The following is a 27,632-nucleotide window of genomic DNA, read 5'->3' as shown; positions in this document are numbered from 1 at the left end:
CAGACTAGCAGAGCTTTTCATGCAGAGCTTGGCCCATCCACATGGCTGCCCAGTGTCAGCTTCCTTTTTCTTGCCTGGGATCTCCCTACTAGTTTCTGTTTGTCTTCCTGTTAGGAATCGTTTTCAGCAATGGAAAGAGATGGAAGGAGATCCGGCGTTTCTCCCTCATGACACTGCGGAATTTTGGGATGGGGAAGAGGAGCATTGAGGATCGTGTTCAAGAGGAAGCCCGCTGCCTTGTGGAGGAGTTGAGAAAAACCAACGGTGGGTGAACCTACTCTGTATCACTGACCTTACTGGACTGCTGTCCCCTCTACTGACATTCTTGGAAACATTTCAGGGGTGGCCAGATCTTTTATTATGAGTCCTGGTTGTTAGCTCATGTGAAGCAGGGTTTGAGGCTGAGAGCCAAGGGAATTTGCACATATTTGTGCTGTGTGTGTACAGGCATGATTGTGCATACAGTGTGGGTATAAAAGGTTCATTTAATCCTATGTTCTCCTGAACTTTGCTTCTTTGTTTTCAAAAAGAAATCATGAATAATATAGGTTTTGAGTTCATTTTTTGAAAGAGTTAAAGAGCAGTGTTTTTCCCATTACCTATTCCAGAACAAGTCACCAGAGAATACTTCGCAAGTGGACATAGTGGGAATGACCCTATCACACCCCTAGGGAGCATGAACCAAATGGCATGTGCTTTTATTTAATTGGACTGTGTTTATGTGGTCAGCCTCACTGACTTGTCTGGGGTTTCTTTTAGGCCCATGCTTGCTGTTCTGGCCAGTAATGACATTCTACAGTTTGTATTGCTTGGGTGTATCTTATTGCAGTTCTCATCAATTTTTATTTCTCTGTAAACAGAGCATTATTTAAAAAATAGTGTTACTTCTTGTTACTCTATTGATTTATGTGTTTTGAATAAACATATGCTGTAGCATAATTCTGTGAAATACACAAATATCAATTTATAAAATGATTTATTTACCTAGATTTTAATTATTAGTAATAACTCTGTAATCTGTATTCCTTAAGTACAATTTGGCTCCATTTCAGTTTTGCTTGTCTTTTCCCAACCATATTTATGAAATTTTGGCTTCAAAATTTATGGTAATTATTATTTTCCACTGCCAACTCTGCTCACCTATGAAGCTTTACAATGAATCGGTTTATCAGCTTGGATACCAAATTACCTTGTTTTAAAATTCTGTTTTCCATATGAAATGAAAGACTGAAAATCAGATTTGTCTGTGAATGATACACACACACTCAACAGACTTCCAGCTGTTCAATGCCTTGCTATTCATTCAGAGTACTTTTGATTAAAGTCACTATTTAGGGCGTATGGGTGTGAATTTGGAAGCTGTTTAAATATAAAGCTTAATATTTCAAAATAATAAGAGTTATGCATAACAAACTCATAGCCAATATCATATTGAATGGGCAAAATCTGGAAGAATTCCCTTTGAAACCCAGAGCAAGACAAAGATGCCCTCTCTTACCACTCCTATTCAACATAATAGTATTGGAAGTTCTGGCCAGGGCAATCAGGTAAGAGAAAGAAATAAACAGTATTGAAATAGGATGAGAGGAAGTCAAATTGTCTCTGTTTACAGATGACATGATTGTATATTTAGAAAACCTCATCGTCTCAGCTCCAAAACTATTTAAGCTGATAAGCAACTTTAGCGAAGTCTCAGGAAACAAATTCTATGTGCAAAAATCACAAGCATTCCTATACACCAATAATAGATAAGCAGAGAGCCAAATTATGAGTGAGCTCCCATTCACAATTGCTACAAAGAGAATAAAATGCCCTGAAGTACAACTTAAAACGGATGTGAAAGACCTCTTCAAGGAGAACTACAAACCACTGCTCAGGGAATTAAGAGATGATACAATCAAATGGAAAAACATTCCATGCTCATGAATACTAAGAATAAATATCGTGAAAATGTCCATACTGCCAAAAGTAGTTTATAGATTTAATGCTATTCCCATCAAGCTGCTATTGACTTTCTTCACAGAACTAGAAAAAAAATACTTTAAATTTCATGCAGAATGAAAAAAGAGCTTGTAAAGGCAAGACAATTCTAAGCAAAAGGAACAAAGCTGGAGGCATCACACTAACTGACTTCAAACTATACTACAAGGCTACAGTAACCAAAACAGCATGGTACTGATACCAAAAGAGATATACAGACCAATGGAACAGAACAGAGGCCTCAGAAATAAAGTCACACATCTACAACCATCTGATCTTCAACATACCTGACAAAAACAAGCAATGGGGAAAAGATTCCCTATTTTTTTTTTTTTTTTTTGAGACGGAGTCTGGCTCTGTCACCGGGGCTGGAGTGCTGTGGCCAGATCTCAGCTCACTGCAAGCTCCGCCTCCCGGATTTTACGCCATTCTCCTGCCTCAGCCTCCCAAGTAGCTGGGACTACAGGCGCCTGCCACCTCGCCCCGCTAGTTTTTTTGTATTTTTAGTAGAGATGGGGTTTCACCGTGTTAGCCAGGATGGTCTCGATCTCCTGACCTCGTGATCCACTCGTCTCGGCCTCCCAAAGTGCTGGGATTACAGGCTTGAGCCACCGCGCCCGGCCTAAGATTCCCTATTTAATAAATGGTGTTGGAAAAACTGGCTAGCCATATGCAGAAAACAGAAACTGGATCCCTTCCTTACATCTTCTTTTTTTTTTTTTAAATTATACTTTAAGTTCTATGGTACATGTGCACAATGTGCAGGTTTGTTACATATGTATACATGTGCCATGTTGGTGTGCTGCACCCATCAACTCGTCATTTACATTAGGTATATCTCGTAATGCCATCCCTCCCCCCTCCCTACACCCCATGACAGGCCCTGGTGTGTGATGTTCCCCACACTGTGTCCAAGTGTTCTGACCATTCTGTTACCACCTATGAGTGAGAACATGCAGTGTTTGGTTTTCTGTCCTTGCAATAGTTTGCTCAGAATGATGGATTTCAGCTTCATCCATGTCCCTACAAAGGACATGAACTCATCCTTTTTTATGGCTGCATAGTATTCCATGGTGTATATGTGCCACATTTTCTTAATCCAGTCTGTCACTGATGGACATTTGGGTTGGTTCCAAGTCTTTGCTATTGTGAATAGTGCCACAATAAACATATGTGTGCACATGTCTTTATAGCAGCATGATTTATAATCCTTTGGGTATATATCCAGTAATGGGATGGCTGGGTCAAATGGTATTTCTAGTTCTACATCCTTGAGGAATTACCACACTGTCTTCCACAATGATTGAACTAGTTTACAGCCCCACCTACTGTGTAAAAGCATTCCTATTTCTCCACATCCTCTCCATCACCTATTGTTTCCTGACTTTTTAATGACTGCCATTCTAACTGGTGTGAGATGGTATTTCTGGTTTTGTAGTGTTTGTGGCATTGTGGTTTTGATTTTCATTTCTCTGATGACCAGTGATGGTGAGCATTTGTTCATGTGTCTTTTGGCTGTATAAATGTCTATAAATGTCTTCTTTTGCAAAGTGTCTGTTCATATCCTTTGCCCAGTTTTTGATGGGGTTGTTTGATTTTTTCTTGTAAATTTGTTTAAGTTCTTTGTGTATTCTGGATAAAAGCCCTTTGTCAGATTTTCTCCCATTCTGTAGGTTGCCTGTTCACTCTGATGGTAGTTTCTTTTGCTGTGCAGAAGCTTTTTAGTTTACTTAGATCTCATTTGTCAATTTTGGCTTTTGTTGCCATTGCTTTTGGTGTTTTAGTCATGAAGTCCTTGCCCATGCCTATGTCCTGAATGGTGTTGCCTAGGTTTTCTTCTAGGGTTTTTAAAGTTTTAGGTCTAACATTTAAGTCTTTAATTCATCTTGAATTAATGTTTGTATAAGGTGTAAGGAAGGGATCCAGTTCCAGCTTTTGCCATATGGCTGGCCAGTTTTCCCAGAACCATTTATTAAACAGGAAATCCTTTCCCCATTTCTTGTTTTTGTCAGGTTTGTTAAAGATCAGATGGTTGTAGATGTGTGGTATTATTTCTGAGAGCTCTATTCTGTTCCATTAGTCTATATCTCTGTTTTGGTACCAGCACCATGCTGTTTTGGTTACTGCAGCCTTGTAGTATAGCTTGAAGTCAGGTAGCGTGATTCCTCCAGCTTTATTCTTTTGGCTTAGGATTGTCTTGGCAATGCAGGCTCTTTTTTGGTTCCATATGAACTTAAAAGTAGTTTTTTCTAATTCTGTAAAGAAAGTCATTGATAGCTTGATGGGGATGGCATTGAATCTATAAATTACCTTGGGAAGTGTAGCCATTTTCACAATATGGATTCTTCCTATACATGAGCGTGGAATGTTCTTTCATGTGTTTGTGTCCTCTTTGATTTCGTTGAGTGGTGGTTTGCAGTTCTACTTGAAGAGGTCCTTCCCATTCCTTGTTAGTTGGATTCCTAGGTATTTTCTTTTCTTTGAAGCAATTGTGAATGGGAATTCACTCATGATTTGGCTCTCTGTTCGTCTGTTATTGGTGCATAGTAATGTTTGTGATTTTTGCGCATTGATTTTGTATCCTGAGACTTTGCTGAAGTTGCTTATCAGCTTAAGGAGATTTTGGGCTGAGACGATGGGGTTTCTAAATATGCAATCATGTCATCTGCAAACCAGGACAATTTGACTTCCTCTTTTTCTAACTGGATATCCTTTATTTCTTTCTCCTGCCTTATTGCCCTGGTCAGAAGTTCCAACACTATGTTGAATAGGAGTGGTGAGAGAGGGCATCCCTGTCTTGTGCCAGTTTTCAAACGGAATGCTTCCAGTTTTTGCCCATTCAGTATGATGTTGGCTGTGGATTTGTCATAAATAGTTCTTATTATTTTGAAATATGTCCCATCAATACCTAGTTTATTGAGAGTTTTTAGCATGAAGCGCTGTTGAATTTTGTCGAAGGCCTTTTCTGCATCTGTTGAGATAATCATGTGGTTTTTGTCTTTGGTTCTGTTTATATGATGGATTACCTTTATTGATTTGCATGTGTTGAACCAGCCTTGCGTCCCAGGGATGAAGTCAACTTGATTGTCGTGGATAAGCTTTTGGATGTGCTGCTGGATTAGGTTTGTCAGTATTTTTTTGAGGATTTTTGCATCGATGTTCATCAGGGATATTGGTCTAAAATTCTCTTTTTTTGTTGTGTCTCTGCCGGGCTTTGGTATCAGGATGACCTTGGCCTCATAAAATGAGTTAGGAAGGATTTCTCCTTTTTCTATTGATTGGAATAGTTTCGGAAGGAATGGTTCCAGCTCCTCTTTGTACCTCTGGTAGAATTCAGCTGTGAATCCATCTGGTCCTGGACTTTTTTTGGTTGGTATGCTATTAATTACTGCCTCAATTTCAGAAGCTGTTATTGGTCTATTCAGGGATTCAACTTCTTCTTGATTTAATCTTGGGAGGGTGTAAGTGTCCAGGAATTTATCTATTTCTTCTAGATTTTCTAGGTTTTTTTTTTTTGCGTAGGGGTGTTTATTGTATTCTCTAATGGTAGTTTGTATTTCTGTGGGATTGGTGGTGATATCTCCTTTATCATTTTTTATTGCATCTATTTGATTCTTCTCTCTTTTCTTCTGTATTAATCTTGCTAGCAGTCTATCAATTTTGTTGATCTTTTCAGAAAACTGGCTCCTGGATTCAGTGATTTTTTGAAGCTTTTTTTGTGTTTCTATCTCCTTCAGTTCTGCTCTGATCTTAGTTATTTCTTGCCTTCTGCTAGCTTTTGAATGTGTTTGCTGTTGCTTCTCTAGTTCTTTTAATTGTGATGTTCAGGTGTCAATTTTAGATCTTCTCTGCTTTGTCTTGTGGGCATTTAGTGCTTTAAATTTTCCTCTACACACTGCTTTAAATGTGTCCCAGAGATTCTGGTATGTTGTGTCTTTGTTCTCATTGGTTTCAAAGAACATCTCTATTTTTGCCTTCATTTCGTTTTGTACCCAGTAGTCATTCAGGAGCTGGTTGTTCAGTTTCCATGTTGTTGAGTAGTTTTGAGTGAGTTTCTTAATCCTAAGTTCTAGTTTGATTGCACTGTGGTCTGAGAGACAGTTTGTTGTGATTTCTGTTCTTTTACATCTGCTGATGAGTGGTTTACTTTCAACTATGTGGTCAATTTTGGAATAAGTGTCGTGTGGTGCTGAGAAGAATGTATATGCTGTTGATTTGGGGTGGAGAGTTCTGTAGATGTCTATTAGGTCTGCTTTGTGCAGAGTTGAGTTCAATTCCTGGATATTCTTGTTAAGTTTCTGTCTCATTGATCTGTGTAATGTTGACAGTGGGGTGTTAAAGTCTCCCATTATTATTGTGTGGGAGTCTAAGTCTCTTTGTAGTTCTCTGAAGAATTGCTTTATGAATCTGGGTGCTCCTGTATTGGGTGCATATATATTTAGGATAGTTAGTTCTCCTTGTTAAATTGATCCTTTTACTATTTTGTAATGGCCTTCTTTGTCTCTTTTGATCTTTGTTAGTTTAAAGTCTGTTTTATCAGAGACTAGGATTGCAACCCTTGCTTTTTTTTTTCCCATTTGCTTGGTAGATCTTCCTGCATCCCTTTATTTTGAGCCTATGTATGTCTCTGCATGTGAGATAGGTCTCCTAAATACAGCACACTGATGGGTCTTGACTCTTTATCCAATGTGCCAGTCTGTGTCTTTTAATTGGGGCATTTAGCCCATTTACATTTAAGGTTAATATTGTTATGTGTGAATTTGATCCTGTCATTATGATGTTAGCTGGTTATTTTGCTCAAGAATTGATGCAGTTTCTTCCTAGCATGAACGGTCTTTACAATTTGGCATGTTTTTGCAGTGGCTGGTACTGGTTTTTCCTTTCCATGTTTATTGCTTCCTTCAGGATCTCTTGTAAGGCAAACCTGATTGTGAAAAAATCTTTCAGCATTTGTTTGTCTGTAAAGGATTTTATTTCTCCTTCCCTTATGAAGCTTAGTTTGGCTGGATATGAAATTCTTGGTTGAAAATTCTTTTCTTTAAGAATGTTGCATATTGGCCTCCACTCTCGTCTGGCTTGTAGGGTTTCTGCCAAGAGATCTGCTGTTAGTCTGATGGGTTTCCCTTTGTGGCTAACCTGTCCTTTCTCTCTGGCTGCCCTTAACATTTTTCCCTTCATTTCAACTTGGTGAATCTGACAATTATGTGTCTTGGAATTGCTCTTCTCGAGGAGTATCTTTGTGACATTCTCTGTATTTCTTGAATTTGAATGTTGGCCTGCCTTGCTCGGTTGAGGAAGTTCTCCTGGATAATATCCTGAAGAGTGTTTTCCAACTTGGTTCTGTTCTCCCTGTCACCTTCAGGTACAGCAATCAGATGTAGATTTGGTCTTTTCTTTTTTTTTTATTATTATACTTTAAGTTCTAGGGTACATGTGCATAACGTGCAGGTTTGTTACATATGTAAACTTGTGCCATGTTGGTGTGCTGCACCCATCAACTCATCAGCACCCATCAACTCATCATTTATATCTGGTATAACTCCCAGTGCAATCCCTCCCCCCTCCCCCCTCCCCATGATAGGCACCAGTGTGTGATGTTCCCCTTCCCGAGTCCAAGTGATGTCATTGTTCAATTCCCACCTATGAGTGAGAACATGTGGTGTTTGGTTTTCTGTTCTTGTGACAGTTTGCTGGGAATGATGGTTTCCAGCTGTATCCATGTCCCTACAAAGGACACAAACTCATCCTTTTTTGTGGCTGCATAGTATTCCATGGTGTATATGGTCTTTTCACATAGTCCCATATTTCATGGAGGCTTTGTTCATTTCTTTTTACTCCTTTTTCTCTAAACTTCTCTTCTCACTTCATTTCATTCATTTGATGTTCAATTACTGATACCCTTTCTTCCACTTGATCAAATCGGTTACTGAAGCTTGTGTATGTGTTATGTAATTCTTGTGCCATAGTTTTCAGTTCTATCAGGTCATTTAAGGATTTCACTACACTGTTTATTCTAATTGGTGATTCGTCTAATCTTTTTTGAAGATTTTTAGCTTGTTTGCAACGGGTTTGAACATCCTGCTTTAGCTCAGAGAAATTTGTTATTACCGATCATCTGAATCTTTCTTCCCTTGACTTGTCAAAGTCATTCTCCATCCAGCTTTGTTCTGTTGCTGGCGAGGAACTGCATTCCTTTGGAGGAGAAGAGGCACTCTGATTTTTAGAATTTTCAGCTTTTCTGCTCTGGTTTCTCCCTAACTTTGTGGTTTTATCTACCTTTGGTCTTTGATGATGGTGATGTACAGATGGGGTTTTGGTGTGGATGTCCTTTCTGTTTGTTAGTTTTCTTTCTAACAGTCAGGACCCTTAGCTACACATTTGTTGGGGTTTGCTGGAGGTCCACTCCCGACCCTGTTTGCCTGGGTATTACCAGTGGAGGCTGCAGAATGGCAAACGTTGCTGTCTGATCCTTCCACTTGAAGCTTTGTCTCTTAGGGTCACCCAGCCATATGAAGTGTCAGTTGCCCCTAACTGGGAGGTGTCTCCAGTTAGGCTACTCAGGGTCAGGGACCCACTTGAGGGGGCAGTCTGTCCATTGTCAGATCTCAAACTCCATGCTGGGAGAACCACTACTCTCTTCAAAGCTGTCAGACAGGGACGTTTAAGTCTGCAGAAGGTTCTTCTGCCTTTTTTTCAGCTATGCCTTACCCTTAGAGGTGGAGTCTACAGATGCAGGCAGGCCTCCTTGAGCTGTGGTGGGCTCTACCCAGTTCTAGCTTCCCAGCCACTTTGTTTACCTACTCAGGCCTCAACAATGGCAGATGCCCCTCCCCAGCCTCAGTGCGGCCTCACAGTTTGATCTCAGACTGCAGTACTAGCCATGAGTGGGGCTCCGTGGGTGTGGGACCCTCTGAGACAGGCGCGGGATACAGTCTCCTGGTGTGTCATTTGCTAAAGCCATTGGAAAAGTGCAATATTAGGGTGGGAGTGTCCCAATTTTCCAGGTGCAATCTGTCATGTCTTCCTTTTGCTAGGAAAGGGAATTCCCCCACCCCTTGTGCTTCCCGGGTGAGGCGATGCCATGCCCTGTTCTGTGGGCTGTACCCACTGTCTGACAAACCCCTGTGAGATTAACCCAGTTCCTGAGTTGGAAATGCAGAAATCACCCATCTTCTGCATCACTCACACTGGGAGCTGCAGACTGGAGCTGTTCATATTTGGTCATCTTGAAGCCTCCCCCCTTCCTTACATCTTATACAAAATTAACTCAAGATGGATTGAAGACTTAAACCTAAAACCTAAAACCATAAAAACCCTAGAAGAAAACCTAGACAATACCATTCAGGACATAGGCATGGGCAAAGATTTCATCACTAAAACACCAAAAGTAATGGCAACAAAAGCCAAAATTGACAAATGGGACCTAATTAAATGAAAGAGCCTCTGCACAGCAAAGAAAGCTATCATAAGAGTGAATAGGCAACCTACAGAATGGAAGAGACTTTTTGCCATCTATCCATCTGACTGAGGTCTAATATCCAGAATCCACAAGGAACTTAAACAAATTTACAAAACAACAACAACAACAACAACAACAACAACAACAACAACAACAACAAACTACTGGGTCTGTCCTGCAGACCCTGGCCAATGGATGAAATGAGTACTCATATACAGGTATGCAGTGTAATAGCAGCTAGGGGACTGTCTGGCTTAAGTGGCCAGAGTGTAGCCTCGAGGAGCTGGAGCTGCATGCTTTTATTCAGTGCAGGCACAATGCTGAAAACCTGGAGCCCACATAATTTGTAGGTAATTAATATTTATTTTTCCCCTTTCAGGGAACATGAAGCAGGGATGATCAAAGGTCAGCTCCTGGTCAATATAAGTAAACAAGCCTGTTCATGATGACTTCCCCTTCCCTCCCTTGTGCATATTCTTGCCCTCTGCCTCAGGGTCAGAGAACAGCTGCCTTCATCTATTCTACCTGAAGCTATGCAGAGCCTTTTCACCTTTCAGAAGAGCTGTTCTTTTCCCTATACTTTCTCCTACCACTCTGACTGATCTCTTACAAACAACTCCATCAAAAAGATCAAAAAGTGAGTGAGCAGACACTTCTCAAAAGAAGAGATTTATGCAGCCAGCAAACATATGAAAAACAGTTCATCATCACTGGTCATTAGAGAATGCAAATCAAAACCACAATGAGATGCCATCTCATGCCAATTAGAATGGTGATCGTTAATAAGTCAGGAAACAAGAGATGCTGGTGAGAATGTGAAGAAATAGGAACACTTTCACACTGTTGGTGGGAGTATAAATTATTTCAACCATTGTGGAAGACAGTGTGTTGATTCCTCAATGATCTAGAACCAGAAATTCCATTTGATCTAGCAATCCCATTACTAGGTATATATCCAAAGGATTATAAACCATTTTACTATAAAGATACATGCACATATATGTTTATTGCAGCACTATTTACAGTAGCAAAGACTTGGAACCAACCCAAATGCCCATCAATGACAGACTGGATAAAGAAAATGTGGGACATACACACTACGGAATACTATGCAGCCATAAAAAATAATGAGTTCATGTCCTTTGCAGGGACATGGATGAAGCTGGAAACCATCATCCTCATCAAACTAACACAGGAACAGAAAACCAAACACCACATGTTCTCACTCATAAGTGGGAGTTGAACAATGAGAACACGTGGACACAGGGAGGGGAACATCACACACCAGGGCCTGTCGAGGGGTTGGGCAGCAAGGGGAGGGAGAGCACTGGACAAATACCTAATGCATGTGGGGCTTAAAACCTAGGTGACAAGTTCATAGATGCAGCAAACCACCATGGCACATGTATACCTATGTAACAAATCTGCACAATTCTGCACATGTATCCCAGAACTTAAAGTAAAATAAAAAAGTTTAAAAAGTTTATCAGTCACTTGATTACAACTTTATTTCAGAGATCCTCCACCAAACAAGAAAACCTTTCCTATAATTTAATTTATTTAGCTATTAAATGATAGACTTGGCCTAATCAATGTCAAATTTCAAATAAGTTAAATTTGAAGGATGATTAGAGATGATGGGCATTTAGTTCCTAAAGAAGAAAATTCATTTTTAAAAAACTAAAGAAGAAACAAAAAACTCCTTTTATTAATTTCCTTTTCCTTCCTCTTTCTTTCTTTCTTTCCTTCCTTCCGTCCTTCCTTTCTTCCTTCCTTCCTTCCTTTCTTTCTCTCTCTCTCTCTTTCTCTTTCTCTCTTTCTCTCCCTTTCTTTCTTTCTTTCTTTCTTTCTTTCTTTCTTTCTTTCTTTCTTTCTTTCTTTCTTTCTTTCTTTCTTTCTTTCTTTCTTTCTTTCTTTCTTTCGTCAGAGTCTTGCTCTTTTGCCAGGCTGAAGTGCACTGCTGTGATTTTGGCTCACTGCAACCTCTGCCTCCTGGATTCAAGAGATTCTCCTGCCTCAGCCTCCCAAGAAGCTGGGATTACAGGCACCCACCACCACATTCAACTAATTTTTGCATCCTTAGCAGAGATAGGATTTCACCATGTTGCCCAGGCTGGTCTTGAACTCCTGACCTCAGGTGATCCACCTGCCTCGGCCTCCCAAAGTGCTGGGATTACAGATGTGAGCCACTGTGCTCCACCTAATTTACTTTTCCATGTTTGCTTTGCCTGGGATTTACATTTCAAATAAAAAGTTTTTGTTTAATTTTTTTGACAAACTAATCTGTGTTAGACATACTATTCATTTATATTTGTTTTCCTTCTCATAAAACACATTCTGCTTCTTACATATATTTTCTCAAATACATGAATTCACCCATAGTCTCTCTAATTCCTCTCTACTGATTCAATGCATGATTCTTTCAGCTATTCATTATAACATAAAAAGCTTTGAAATCCCCAACCATTCTCGCCCTTTCTATCTCAGTGCTTTGTTGTCTACAGACTTTGCAGACTGATGTGATTCCCTCTGAAACTTGATATTAGGTTTTTAAAAAATTATCTTTTTTTCTTTCCAAAGTAAAAGACAAATAGGCCAGGAATGTAAATTTAGCATTTGAGCAACCATTATTCAACCAGCTAGGTTGTAATGGTTACTTCAGAATTAATGTAAAAGTGGTGTGTTGATTTTATGCATGCCGAACTCTTTTTTTTTTTTTTTTTTTTTTTTTTGCTGTTAAGGGCATTCTTAGGTAAAACATTGCTTAAAACTTCTAAGCTATTATTATCTGTTAACAAATACAAAGTGTTTTATAACTACAGTTTACTAGTATTTTAAAATTGTTTCCAATTCTTTAGGCTCACCCTGTGATCCCACTTTCATCCTGGGCTGTGCTCCCTGCAATGTGATCTGCTCCATTGTTTTCCATAAACGTTTTGATTATAAAGATCAGCAATTTCTTAACTTGATGGAAAAATTGAATGAAAACATCAAGATTGCGAGCAGCCCCTGGATCCAGGTAAGGCCAAGATTTTTGCTTCCTGAGAAACCACTTATGCTCTTTTTTTCTGACAAATTCAAAATTCTATATGGACCAAACCCTGAAGTGCATTTTTGAATACTACAGTCTTACCCATACAACCATGAGGTAAATATCTGGGAAAGATGGCAAAGCCCTTTATTTTATGCACAAGAAATGAATGCCCCAATATAGATCTGGCTTCTAAGTCCATTAGCTCCCTGATCAGTGTTTTTTCCACCAAACTCCAAAGCCCTGTTTGTATAAAGTACTTCGGTGACAGCCCCAAAGTGTGCTCATATCACTCCATGGACATCCAGGCACTTTGGAGGCTTCCATTACTCAGAAGGCTTGTCCTTCAATTCACACTTTGTCATATTATGTGGCAGAAATATTCTAATCTAAAAGATGTTATCTCCTTCAAGGAGGGAGAATATTTGGAACCATAGAAGCTGCCTAAAAACACTGAATAGGGCAGGGGTGTTTGATATCTCAGTTGGGATTCTAGCTGATGAGATAGTTGGGTAAGGAATGACAAAATTATTGTTTTTTTGTGTGTGTATGAACCATAAACAGACATCACACTTTTACCCTGTGCTGAACTGGCATGTTTTATACTCTACCTAGATGATAACTGTGTGATTTTAGAGAAGTCATTTAACTGCTCTGGTGCATAGTTGGAATTTGAAGCATCTTTGAACCCCTCCAACTTCTAAAACACTAATTACATTTCAGAGGTTGCTTGATAGAAATCAATATAGTAGGGACCAGCTTTGTACTATCAATCAGATTTTCCAAATTCTTTTAACCTATGCTGTCATCTACAAAATGTGAATGTAGTAACTGATACCATCTTATATTTCAAGATTGTAGAGAAGAATTGTAAAAAGTAAGAGAATTAATATAAAGATGCTTTTATACTATAAAAAGGAGATATGAGTCTAGGAAATGATTATTATCTTTGATTCTCTGGTAAGAATTTTCTTCCTCAAATCTTTTTTAATCAGAGAATTACTATATATGTACAATAAAAATTTCTCCATCAAGATATAGAATATATTTTATTTATATTTATATCTTTAAATTACAACCAGAGCTTGGTATATGGTATGTATGCTTTTATTAAATACTTTTAATTTGATAAATTATTGTTTTCTCTTAGATATGCAATAATTTTCCTCTTTTCATTGATTATTTCCCGGGACCCCATAACAAATTACTTAAAAACATTGCTTTTGTGAAAAGTTATGTTTTGGAGAAAGTAAAAGAACACCAAGAATCAATGGACATGAGCAACCCTCGGGACTTTATTGATTGCTTCCTCATCAAAATGGAGAAGGTAAAAAGTTAACAACAGCTTAGTTATGTGACTGCTTGCATATTTGTGATTCATTGACTAGTTTTGGGTTTACTATGGATGTTTAAGTGGTCAAGGAGTAATGCTTGAGAAGCATTTTAAGATTTTATTGTATGGATGAATATCAAGTAAGCATCATAGAAAATATAAAATTAAGTTGTTAAATATTTAGAATACATAGACTCAATTGTTTAGATTATAAATATAATCTACCTGAACAATAAATATAATCTACCTGAACAATAAAGATGGCAGAATAGGAAAAGCCCTGTTCTGCAGCTTCCAGTGACATCAACGCAGAAGGTCGGTGATTTCTGTATTTCCAACTGAGGTACCCAGCTCATCTCATTTGGATTGGTTAGACAGTGGCTGCAGCCCACAGAGAGTGAGCAGAAGCAGGGTGGGGCATCACCTCACCTGGAAAGCTCAAGGCGTCAGGGAACTCCCTCCCCTAGCCAAGGGAAGCTGTGAGAGACCCTGCCATGAGGAACTGTGCATTCCCACCCAGATACTATGCTTTTCCAACAGTCTCAGCAACCTGCAGGCCAGAAGATTCCCTCAGGTGCCTACAGCACCAGGGCCCTAGGTTTCAAGCACAAAACTGGGCAGCTGTTTGGGCAGACACCGAGTTAGCTGCAGGAGTTCTTTATTTCATACACCAGTGGCACCTGGAACACCAATGAGACAGAGCTGTTCACTCCACTGGAAAGGGGGCTGAAGCCAGGGAGCCAAGAGGTCTAGCTCAATGAATCCAACCCCCATGGAGCCCAGCAAGCTAAGATCCACTGGCTTGAAGTTCTTGCTGCCAGCACAGTAGTCTGAGGTTGACCCAGGATGCTGGAGCTTGGTGAGGGGAGGGGCATCTACCATTACTAAGGCTTGAGTAGATGGTTTTCCCCTCACTGTGTAAACAAAGCCACAAGGAAGTTAGAACTGGGTGGAGCCCACTGCAGCTCAGCAAAGCCACTGTCGCTAGACTGCCTCTCTAGATTCTTCCTCTCTGGGCAGGACATCTCTGAAAGAAAGGCTGCAGTCCCAGTCAGGGGCTTGTACATAAAGTGTCCATCTCCCTGGGACAGAGCACCTGGGGGAAGGGGTGGCTATGAGCGCAGCTTCAGCCGACTTAAACTTTCCTACCTGCCAGCTCTAAAGAGATCAGCAGATCTCCCAGCACAGTGCTTGAGCTTTGCTAAGAGACAGACTGCTTCCTCAAGTGGATGCTTGGCCCCAAGTCTCCTGATGGGGAAACACCTCCCAGCAGGGGTCAACAGACACATCATACAGGAGAGCTTTGGGTGGCATCTGGTGGGTGCCCCTTTGGGATGAAGCTTTCGGAGGAAGGAGAAGGCAGCAATCTTTGCTGTTCTGCAGCCTCCACTGGTGATACCCAGGCAAAGAGGGTCTGGAGTGGACCTCCAGCAACTCCAGCAGACCTGCAGAAGAGGGGCCTTACTGTTAGAAGAAAAACTAATGAACAGAAAGAAATAGCGTCAACATCAACAAAAATCTCATACAAAGGTCACCAGCATCAAAGACCAAAGGTAGATAAATCCACAAAGATGAGGAAAAACCAACACAAAAAGTCTGAAAATTTCAAAAACCAGAATGCCTCTTCTCCTCCAAAGGACCACAGCTCCTTGCCAGCAAGGGAACAAAACTAGATGGAGAGTGAGTTTGATGAATTGACAGAAGTAGGCTTCAGAAGGTGGGTGAAAACAAACTCTCTGAGCTAAAAGAGCACATTCTATCCCAATGCAAGAAAGCTAAGAACCTTGAAAAAAGGTTAGATGAATTGCTAACTAGAATAACCAATTTAGAGAAAAACATAAATGACCTGATGGAGCTGAAAAACACAGCATGAGAACTTCATGAAGCATACACAAGTATCAATAGCCAAATTGATCAAGCAGAAAAAAGAATATCAGAGATTAAAGATCAAGTTAATGCAATAAAGCATGAAGACAAGATGAGAGAAAAAAGAATGAAAAGGAGCAAACAAAGCCTCCAAGAAATATGGGACTATGTGAAAAGATCAAATCTACATTTGATTGGTGTACCTGAAAGTGATGAGGAGAATGGAACCAAGTTGGAAAACACTCTTCAGGATATTATCCAGGAGAACTTCCCCAACCTAGAAAAGCAGGCAAACATTCAAATTCAGGAAATACAGAGAACACCACAAAGATACTTTTTGAGAAGAGCAACACCAAGACACATAATTGTCAGATTCACCAAGGTTGAGATGAAGGGAAAAATGTTAAGGGCAGCCAGAAAGAAAGGTCAGGTTACCCACAACGGGAAGTTCATCAGACTAACAGCAGATCTCTTGGCAGAAACTCTACAAGCCAAAAGACAGCAGGGGCTAATATTCAACATTCTTAAAGAAAGGAATTTTCAACCCAGAATTTCATATCCAGCCAAACTAAACTTCATAAGCAAAGGAGAAATATCATTTTTTACAGGCAAACCAATGCTGAGGGATTTTGTCACCACCAGGTCTGCCTTACAAGAGCTCCTGAAGGAAGCACTAAATATGGAAAGGAAAAATTGGTACCAACCACTGCAAAAACATACCAAATTGTAAAGACCATTGACACTATGAAGACACTGTATCAACTAATGGGCAAAATAATCAGCCAACATCATAATGACAGGATCAAATTCACATATGACAATATTAACTTTAAATGTGAATGAGATAAATGCCTTAGTTAAAAGACACAGACTGGCAGGTTGGATAATGAGTCAAGACCCATTGGTGTGCTGTGTTCAGGACACCCATATCATGTACAAAGACACACATAGGCTCGAAATAAATGAATGGAGGAAGATATACCAAGCAAATGGAAAGAAAAAAAAAAAAAAAAAGCAGGGATTGCGATCCTAGTCTCTGATAAAACAGACTTTCAACCAACAAAGATCAAAAGAGATGAAGAAGGCCATTACATAAAGGTAAAGGGATCAATGCAACAAAAAGAGCTAACTATCCTAAATATATCCTAAATATATATATAGCCAATACAGGAGCACCCAGATTCATAAAGCAAGTTCTTAGAGACCTACAAAGAGACTTAGACTCCCACACAACAATAGTGGGAGACTTTAACAACCCACTGTCAATATTAGACAGGCCAATGAGACACAAAATGAACAAGGATATCCAGGACTTGAACCCAGCTCTGGACCGAGTGGACCAAATAGACAGCTACAGAACTCTCCACTCCAAATCAACAGAATATACATTCTTCTCAGCACCACATTGCACTTATTCTAAAATTGACCACATAATTGGACATAAAACACTCCTCAGCAAATGCAAAAGAGTGAAAATCATAACAAACAGTCTCTCAGACCACAGTGTAATCAAACTAGAACTCAGGATTCAGAAACTCACTGAAAACCACGCAACAACATGTAAACTGAACAACCTGCTCCTGAATGAATACTGAGTAAACAATAAAATTAAGGCAGAAATAAATAAGTTCTTTGGAACCAATGAGAACAAAGACACAATGTACCCGAATCTCTGAGTCACATGTAAATCAATGTTTAGAGAGCAATTTATAGAACTAAATGCCCATAGGAGAAAGTGGGAAATATCTAAAATCGACACTCTAACATCACAATTAAAAGAACTAGAGAAGCAGGAGTTAACAATTCAAAACTAGCAGAAGACATGAAATAACTAAGATCAGAGCAGAACTGAAGAAGATAGAGACCCGAAAGCTCCTTCAAACAATCAATGAATCCAGAAGTTGTTTTTTGAAAAGATTAAGAAAATAGACCAGTAGCTAGACTAATAAAGAAGAAAAGAGAGAAGATCAAATAGATACAATAAAAATGATAAAGGGCATATCACCACTGATCCCACAGAAATACAAACTACCCTCAGAGAATACTATAAACACCTCTATGCAAGTAAACCAGAAAATCTAGAAGAAATGGATGAATTCCTAGACACATACACCCTCCCAAGACTAAACCAGGGAGAAGTAGAATCCATGAATAGACCAATAACAAGTTCTGAAATTGGGGCAGTGATGAAGAACCTACCAACCAAACCAAATAAAACAAAACAAAAAACAACAAACAAACAAAACACTGATTCAGAGCCAAATTCTATCAGAGGTACAAAGAGGAGCTGATCCTATTCCTTCTGAAACTATTCCAAACAATAGAAAAAGAGGGAATTCTCCCTAAATCATTTTATGAGGCTAGCATCATCCTGATACCAAAACCTGGCAGAGACACAAGAGAAAAAGAAAATTTCAGGTCAATATACCTGATGAACATCAATGTGGAAATCCACAATAAGATACTGGCAAACCAAATCCAGCAACACATCAAAACGCTTATCACTACGATCAAGTTGGCTTCATCCTTGGAATGCAAGGCTGATTCAACATACACAAATCAATAAATGTAATCCATCATATAAACAGAACCAATGACAAAACCCACATCATTATCTCAATAGATGCAGAAAAGGCCTTCAAAACAATTTAATACCTCTTCATGCTAAAACCTCTAAATAAACGAGGTATTGATGGAACGTATCTCAAAATAATAAGAGCTATTTATGACAAACCCATAGCGAATATCATACTGAATGGGCAAAAGTTGGAAGCATTTCCTTTGAACACTGACACAAGAAAAGGACGCCCTCTCTCACCACTCCTATTCAACATAGTATTGGAAGTTCTGGTGAGCTCAGTCAGGCAAGAGAAAGAAATTAGGTTATTCAAATAGAAAGAGAGGAAGTCAAATTGTCACTGTTTGCAGATGATGTGATTGTACATTTAGAAAACCTCATCGTCTCAGCCTCAAATCTCCTTAAGCTAATAAGCAACTTCAGCAGTCTCAGAACACAAATTCATTGTGCAACAATCACAAGCATCTTAGACACCAATAATAAACAGAGAGCCAAATCACGAGTGAACTCCCATTCACAATTGCCACAAAGAGAATAAAACACCTAGGAATCAACTTAGAAGGGATGTGAAGCACCGCTTCAAGAAGTACAAATCACTGCTTAGGGATGTAAGAGACGACATAAACAAATGGAAAAACATTCCATCCTCGTGGATAGGAAGAATCAATATCGTGAAAATGCCCATAGTGCCCAAAGTAATTTATAGATTCAATGCTATCCCCATCAAGCTACCATTGACTTTCTTCATAGAATTGGAAAAAACTACTTTAAATTTTATGTGGAACCAAAAGAGAGCCTGTATAGCCAAGAAAATCCTAAGCAAAAAGAACAAAACTGGAGGTATCACGCTACTGGACTTCAAATTATACTGCAAGGCTACAGTAACCAAAACAGCATGATACTGATACCAAAACAGATATATAGACCAATGGAACAGAACAGAGTCCTCAGAAATAAAGCCACACATCTACAACCATCTGATCTTTGAAAAACCTGACAAAAACAAGCATTGGGAAAGGATTTCCTATTTAATAAATGGGTGTTGGGAAAACTGGCTAGCCATATGGAGAAAAATGAAACTGGACCCCTTCATTACACCTTATACAAAAATTAACTGAAGATGGATTAAAGACTTAAACATAAGACCTAAAACCACAAAAACCCTAGAAGAAAACTTAGGAAATAGCATTCAGGACATAGACATGGGCAAAGACTTCATGACTAAAACACCAAAAGCAACAGCAACAAAATCAAGTGAGATCTAATTAAACTAAAAACTTCTGCACGGCAAAATAAACTATCATCAGTGTGAACAGGCAACCTACAGAATGGGAGAAAATTTTTACAATCTGTCCATCTGACAAAAGGTTAATATCCAGAATCTACAGGGAACTTAAACAAATTGAAAAGAAAAAAAAAAACCATCTCCATCAACAAGCAGGTGAAGCATATGAACAGACACTTTTCAAAAGAAGACATTTATGTGGCCAAGAAACATGAAAAAAACCTCATCATCACTAGTCATTAGAGAAATGAAAATAAAAACAATGAGATACCATCTCATGCCAATTAGAATGGCGATCATTAAAAAGTCAGGAAACAACAGATGCTGAAGAGGATGTGGAGAAATAGAAATGCTTTGACTCTGTTTGTGGGAGTATAAATTAGTTCAATCATTGTGGAAGGTAGTGTGGCAATTCCTCAAGGATCTAGAACTAGAAATACCATTTGACTCAGCAATCCCATTACTGGATATATACCCAAAGGATTATAAATTATTCTATTATAAAGACACATGCACACATTTGTTTATTGTGGCACTGTCACAATAGCAAAGACTTGGAATCAACCCAAATGTCCATAAATGACAGACTGGATAAAGAAAATGGGGCACATATACACCATGAATACTATGCAGGCATAAAAAAGATGAGTTCATGTCCTCTGCAGGGACATAGATGAAGCTGGGAGCCATCATTCTCGGTAAACTAACACAGGAACAGAAAACCAAACACCGTATGTTCTCACTCATAAGTGGCAGTTGAACAATGAGAACACATAGACACAGGGTGGGGAACATCACACACTGGGGCCTGTCAAGGGGTGGAGGGCTAGGGGAGGGATAGCATTAGGGGAAATGTAGATGACAGATTCATAGGTGCAGGAGATCACCATGGCACGTGTATACCTATTTAACAATCCTGCACGTTCTGCGCATGTATCCCAGAACTTAAAGTATAATAATAATAATAACAACAAAAATCTACCCAAGGAGAAACAAAATGCACTTTTTAGGTGAAATGGAAGCAATTATCAACAAGTTAGAAAATATAAAATATTATGTCATAGGATGAAAATGGGCATCATTATTACACACAGTTTATTTGAGAATGGGAAAGAATGGCTTAACCTAGATGGGTTTCCTGCATTCCTGCGGATTGAAATAGGCCTTAAAAGATTTGCTGTGAGAATCAGAGTAGGGGTTTCAGATGGGTTGGGATGCTTTACATAGAGGTGTAGAAGTGTGTGATGAGAAAGAGTAGGTGGATGGAAGAGGGAAGGATTCATTGAGTGTAAACTAAAATGATTTGTCCAGGTAAGAAATGGAATTTGGTGTCTATCAGATACCATGTAAGCATCACCTCTGTTGTCATTGCACCATTTTTGAAAAGGCTATTTTCCCCCCTGTTGAATTGTCTTAACAACCTTGTCAAAATCCAATTGACTATAAATGTGTGAAGGGTTTTTTTGGGGGGGGCTCTCAATTCTACTCCATTGATCTATGTCTGTCCTAATGCCTATAGGACACTGTCTTGAAGTCTTAATTACTGTACCTTTGTATTAATATCAACTTACTAAATCAAGGAGTGTGAATCTTTTGTTGTCCTTTTTCAATGCTGTTTTCACTATTCTGGGTCCCTTGAATCTTCATATGAAATTTAGGATTAACTTGTCAATTTCTTCAAAGGAGCCAATGGGGATTTTGACAGGATTGCATTAAATCTCTAAAACAGGGAGTTAGGCCATTTTAAAAATTGAAGTAAAATTCACACAACATACCATTAACCAGTTGAAGGCATACACCTAAATGGTATTTAATGTATTCACAATGTTGTGCAACCATCAACTTTCTCTAGTTTCAAATGTTTTTATCACACCACAAAAACACATTATATTCATTAAATAATTACTCCATTCCCCCACTCCATCAGGTAATAACCTCTAATCTTCTTTCTGTCTCTATGGGTTTGCCTGTTATGGATACATAAAGAACTCACAGCATATGCGAACTTTTGTTTCAGGGTCCTTACATTTACAATGTTTTGGAGGCTCATCTAAGTTGTAGCACACATCAGTACTTCATTTTTTTGTGGATAAAAAATATTTTATTTTCCATGCACATGTATCACAAATTGTTATTCATCTGTTTTTGGACATTTGCATTTTTTCCAACTTTCGTTTCTTATAGATAATCTTGCTTTGAACATTTGTGTATGTTTCTTTATGGGCATATTTTCACAATTCTTGGGTATATACTCAGGAGTTGAATTGCTGGGACAAATGGTAATTTTATGTTTATCTTCTTGTATGAGAGCCAAACTTTTCTACGATGAATGTGGCATTTTATATCCCTTCCAGCAATGTAGAAGGATTTCTATTTTTCCACATAATTGCTAATACTTGTAATTTTCTGTGTTTATTAAAGCCATCCTAGTGAATGTAAAGTGGTATCTCAGTATGGATTTATTTATTTGTTTATTTTGAGACAGAGTCTCACTCTGTTGCCCAGGCTGGAGTGCAGTGGCACGTTCTCAGCTCCCTGCAACCTCTCCCTCCTGGGTTCAAGCAATTCTCCTGCCTCAGTCCCCAGAGTAGCTGGGATTACAGGCATGTGCCACCATGTCTGACTAATTTTTGTATTTTTAGTAGAGATAGGGTTTCACCGTGTTGGCCAGGCTGGTCTCGAACTCTTGACCTCAGATGATCTGCCTACCTTGGCATTCCTAAGTGCTGGGATTATGAGGGCCACCACACCCAGGTCTCATTGGGATTTTAACTTGTATTTAATGACTAGTGATTTTGAACTTCTTTTAATACACTGCTACCCATTTGTATATCTTCTTTGGAGAAATGTCATTCAAGTCCATTTCCTATTTAAATTAAGTTGCCTTTATTTTTCTTTTTAAGCTGTTAGAATTGTTTATGTTTTCAAAACAGTAAACTCTTACATATATATAATATGAAAATATTTCCTCCCATTCTGTCAGTTGTCACTTCACATTCCTAATTATATTCTTGATGCACAAAGTTTAATTTTGATGAAGTTTGGTTTATGTATTTTTTCTTTTGCTACTCTGGTATCAAATTTATGAATCTATTGCCAAATATGAAGTCATAAAGATTTACCTCTATGTTTTATTCTAAGAGTTTTATAATTTTAGCTCTTATATTTAAGTTTTTCCATTCATTTTCGTTATATTTTTCATTTGGAGTGAGGTAGGGAAGGTCTGAGCTTCATTCTTTTGTATTTTGTCATCCAATTGTCTCATCACCATTTGTTGAAGAGATTCTTTCCTCTGATTGAATGATCTAGGCACCCTCGATGAAACTAAATTTGCCATAGATGTTTGTTTTATTTCTTGATTTCGGTTTTATTCCATTGGTCTTGATGTCTATCTTTATGCTAGGACCACACTTTTGATTATTATACCTTGTAGTAAGTTTTGAAGTTGGAAACTGAGAACTCACTGATACAGAAATTAAGAAGAAATTACTTAGGCAGAAAGTAAGCATTTGGGAGTCCTCGGTAAGATTCTTCTTTTTTAATGAAAAGCAACCCCAAATCATTTTCTGGCAAAGAGCAGCCTGTAAAATCGAGCTGCAGACATAGACAAGCAAGCTGGAAGCCTGCACCGGTGAATCTGGTAGGAAAGAGCTACCTGTGACTAGGTATGTTCAAAATGGCGGCTCCATCTTCCCTTCCCTTTGCCAGCCACATGTACAGTAAGGAGCAGACAAGATGGCACTGGTCAAGTGGAAAGTCCATTTGCATAATAAGATTAGAGTGAGGTGGCCGCCTTCCCTGTCCACTATGTAAATGCCACACCTGATTGAACCAATCTTTGGGCTCTATGTCATGAGATAACAAGGAATCCAGGCATCCTTTAGACAGTCTTCTGTTGTGGTTTCTTCCCAATCAGAGATTTGTGGATGTGTGGAATGACACCATCACCAGCAATTGTAGCCTTGATGAGCGAATCCAATTCTTCATCTCCACGAATAGCAAGTTGCAAGTGACAAGGAGTAATACGCTTTACCTTTAAGTCCTTTGATGCATTTCCTGACAGTTCGAGTATCTTGGCGGTGAGGTACTCCAGGATGGCTGCGCTGTACACAGCGGCAGTCGTGCCCACACGTCCATGACTGGTCGTCCTAGATTTCAGGTGTCGATGAATAAAGCCCACTGGGAACTGCAAGCCGGCTCTCTGCGAGCAGGGAACCGCCTTCGTCTTGGCCTTTCCGGAGTCCTTTCCAGCCTTTCGAATTCTGCTGAAGCTGAAGCAAGCAACACAGAGAAAAGGCTAATTGGACCCACGGTGAGATCCCACCACCTACTCCTTCGTTGCACCACGATTCAAACTGCACCACATTTTCTTTATGCGACACATGATTGGTTGGCTCTATGGCTTTACTGTTGTGAATAGTGCAGGGATGGACATACGAGCACATGTGTCTTTTTAGTAGAACAATTTGTTTTCCATTGGGTACATACCCAGTAGTGGAATTGCTGCATCAAATGGTAGTTCTGCTTTTAGTTCTTTGAGAAATCTCCAAACTGCTTTCCATAGTGGCTGAACTAACTTACATTCCCACCAGTAGTATATAAATGTCTTCTTTTCTCTGCAGTCTCACCAATATCTGTTATGTTTTGGCTTTTTATTCATATCCATTTTGACTGGTGTGAGATGATATCTCACTGTGGTTTTGATTTGCAGTTCTCTGATTATTAGTGATGTTGAGTATTTTGTCATATGCTTGTTGGCCATGTGTATGTCTTCTTCAGAAGGACATATGTCCTTTGCCCGCTTTTTAATGGGGTTAGTTGTTTTTTAACCTGTTGAATTGTTTAACTTCTTTATGGATTCTCACTATTGAATCATTGTTGGATTCACAGTTTGCAAATATTTTGTCCCATTCTGTAGGCTGTCTGTTTATTCTGTTGGTAGTTTCTCTTGCTGTGCAGAATCTCTTTAATTAGGTCCCACTTGTCAATATTCATTTTGGTTCCAATTGCTTTTGAGGAATTATTCATAAATTCTTTTCTAAAGCCTGTATCCAGAATGGTATTTTATAGATTTTTTTTCTATACGATTCTTATAGTTTGAGGTCTTAAATTTAGATCATTAATCCATCTCAAGTTAATTTTTATATAAAGTGCAAGGAAGTGTTCCAGTTTCATTCTGCATATAGCTAGTCAGTTATCCGATACTAAATAGAGAATTCTTTCCCTCACTGATTATTTTTGTCAACTTTGTTGAAGATGAGATGGCTATAGGTGTGTGGCTTTATTTCTGGCTTCTCTACTTTTGTTCAATTTGTGTTTTGTACCAGTTACATGCTCTCTTGGTTACTGTAAACTTACAGTATAGTTTGAAGTCACCTAATGTGAAGCTTCCCAGTGTTCTTTTTGCTTAGGATCGCTTTGGATTTGGGCTCTTCTTTGGTTCCATATGAATTTCAGAATAAAATGACATTGGTAGTTTGATAGGAATAGCATTGAATCTGTAGATAGCTTTGGGCAGTCTAGCCATTTTAATGATATTGATTGTTTCAATCCGTAAGCATGAACTGTTTTTCCATTTGTTTGTGTCATCTTTGATTTTCTTCAGCAGTATTTTGTAGCTCTCCTTGTAGAGACCTTTTTGCCCTGTTTGTTAGTTGTATTCCTAGGTTTTCTGTAGTGGCTATTGTAAATGGGATTGAGTTCTTGATTTGGCTTTCAGCATGAACATTTTTGGTGTACAAAAATGCTACAGATTTTTGAATATGTATTTTGTGTACTGAAATCTCACTGAAGTTGTATTATCAGTCCCAGGAGTTTTGGAAGGTTCTTTAGGGTTTTCTAGGTCTGAGATGGTTCTTCTAGGTCTGAGATGGGTCTTCTACTTCTACTAGTAGAAGATGGGTCTCATAGTCTTGAGGACAGTAGAAGGATGGGTCTTATTTTTAATCCAACTTCCTGCTCTTTGCCTTTTATGTGGAGTATTTAGACTGTTTATCTTCAATGTTAACATTGATATATGAGGTTTTGATTCTGTTGTGAAGTGGTTAGCTGGTTGCTTTGTAGTTTCTATAGTGTGATTGCTTTATAGAGTCTGTGGGCTACATATTTAAGTGTGTTTTTTTGGTAGCAGGTATTGTTCTTTCATTTCCATATTTAGAATTCCCTTAATGATGTCTTATAAGCCTGGTCTAATGGTAACAGATTTTCCTGGCACTTACTTGTTTGGACAAGATTGTATTTCTTTGCTTTTGAAGCTTAGTTTGGCAAAATATAAAATTCTGTTTTTGTAATTTTTTAAAAAATGAATGTTGAAAATAGGCTGAGCATCCTTTTAGTTTGACAAGGTTCTCTTTGTATGTGATCTGACCTTTTTCTCTAGTTGCCTTTAAAATTATGTTTTAGCCTTGGTTTTGGACTGCCTGGTGAATAAATGCCTTGGTGATGTTCATTTTGTATAGTGTCTCACATATATTCCCTGGGTTTATTGTATTTGGATGTCTACCTGTCTAGCAAGTTTGGGAACATTTTCTCAACTTATTAGCTCAAATATATTTTCTAGATTGGTTACTTTTACTTCTCTCTCAGGAATGCCAATAATCCCTAGGTTTACTCCTTTTAAGTAATCATGTATTTCTTGAAGACTTTGTTCATTTATTAAAATTATTTTTTCTTTATTTTTGTCTGAGTTAGTTCAAAAGACTGGTGTTCAAGCTCTGAAACTGGTCCAGTCTGTTGATAAACCCTTCACTTGTATTCTGAAATTCCTTAAGTGAGTCTTTCAATTCCAGAAGCTTTGATTTCTTTTTAAGATATTTATCTGTCGCTCCATTTCCTGGACTGCTTTAGTAGTTTATTTGCATTGACTTTCAACCTTGTCTTGGATCACTAAGCTTACTTGCAATCCATATTTTGAATTGTTTATCTGTCATTTCTGAGTTGCTAGTTTGATTAGGGTTCATTGCTGGGGAGTTCATGTGATCCTTTGGTGGTTTTACAACATTAAGACATTTCATGGTGCCAGAATTCTTATGCTGGTTTCTTCTTACTTGAAGAGGCTATCCCTTCTGGTTTTTGAAATTATTTTTGTGCAGATAGAGTTGTTTTTCCTCTCCCTATTTTTTTTTCTTTCCTTTTTCTCTCCTGCTTCCTATGGGGTGTGACTATAAAATATGCTGTGTAGGGCCTTTGACTTTGATTCTATAGCTGTGTTCACCTCTGTGGGTAGTTTTATATTGGCCTGTGCAGTTTGACATACAAATCAGTAGATGGCACTTATGAGCAAAAGCCAGCTGTGGCTAGTACAACTTGATCCAGCACAGCTTGATCCTTGTTTTCTGGGGGAACTTCTCTGTTTCCTCAGACCATATGTTAATCTCTGGAATTCAAAGTAGTCTGGGCTCCCCTCTCAGCCCCAGGGGGATCAAGATGGGTGTCGCTGGACTGGGCAGTCCTATCTACAGGTCCCCTAATGGCAGGCACTAGCATCAGCCCTGAGAGACAACTGATTTTTGCATTGATCTTGTACTCTGAAATTATGCTGTAATCATTTATTAGCTCTACTTGTTTCTATCTGTACTGTATGAGATTTTTCTATATACAGAATCATGTTATCTTCAAATACACATGATCTGAATTTTTCCATTCCTTTTTGAATGTGTTTTATTTCATTTCTTGCCTAATTGCTTTGGCTAGAACTTCAAATACTATGTTTAATAGCAGTAAAAATGGGCCAGGCGTGGTGGCTTACGCCTGTAATCCCAGCACTTTGGGAGGCCGAGGTGGGTGAATCACAAGGTCAGGAGTTCGAGGCCATCCTGGCTAACATGGTGAAACCCCATCTTTATTAAAAATAAAAAAAATTAGCCAGGCGTGGTGGCGGGCGCCTGTAGTCCCAGCTACTCGGGAGGCTGAGGCAGGAGAATGGCGTGAACCCAGGAGGTGGAGCTTGCAGTGAGCCGAGATCGTGCCACTGCACTCCAACCTGGGCGACAGAGCGAGACTCTGTCTCAAAAAAAAAAAAAAAAAAAAAGAGTAGTAAAAATGAACATCCTTGTTTTTTTCTTTTCTTTCTGATTTTAAGTTATAAGCTTTTAGTCTTTC

The 27,632-nt window shown here is 38.8% G+C and overlaps 1 protein-coding gene across 1 annotated transcript in view; it reads left to right on the top strand.

Annotated features, from left to right (window-relative positions):
- Positions 1-27,632, top strand: part of LOC111552212 (cytochrome P450 2C19) — a 57,755-nt gene that overhangs the window by 2,226 nt on the left and 27,897 nt on the right. The window contains exons 3-6 of the mRNA XM_026454838.1: positions 115-264; positions 12,298-12,458; positions 13,621-13,797; positions 23,596-23,844. Coding sequence (XP_026310623.1) covers positions 115-264; positions 12,298-12,458; positions 13,621-13,797; positions 23,596-23,844 — 737 coding nt within the window. The remainder of the gene's footprint in view (positions 1-114; positions 265-12,297; positions 12,459-13,620; positions 13,798-23,595; positions 23,845-27,632) is intronic.

This window comes from Piliocolobus tephrosceles, chromosome 9 (genome assembly GCF_002776525.5).
Source record: "Piliocolobus tephrosceles isolate RC106 chromosome 9, ASM277652v3, whole genome shotgun sequence".
Taxonomy (NCBI): domain Eukaryota; kingdom Metazoa; phylum Chordata; class Mammalia; order Primates; family Cercopithecidae; genus Piliocolobus; species Piliocolobus tephrosceles.
The sequence above is the reverse complement of the archived record's forward strand: the minus strand, read 5'-3'. Positions and strand labels throughout refer to the sequence as shown.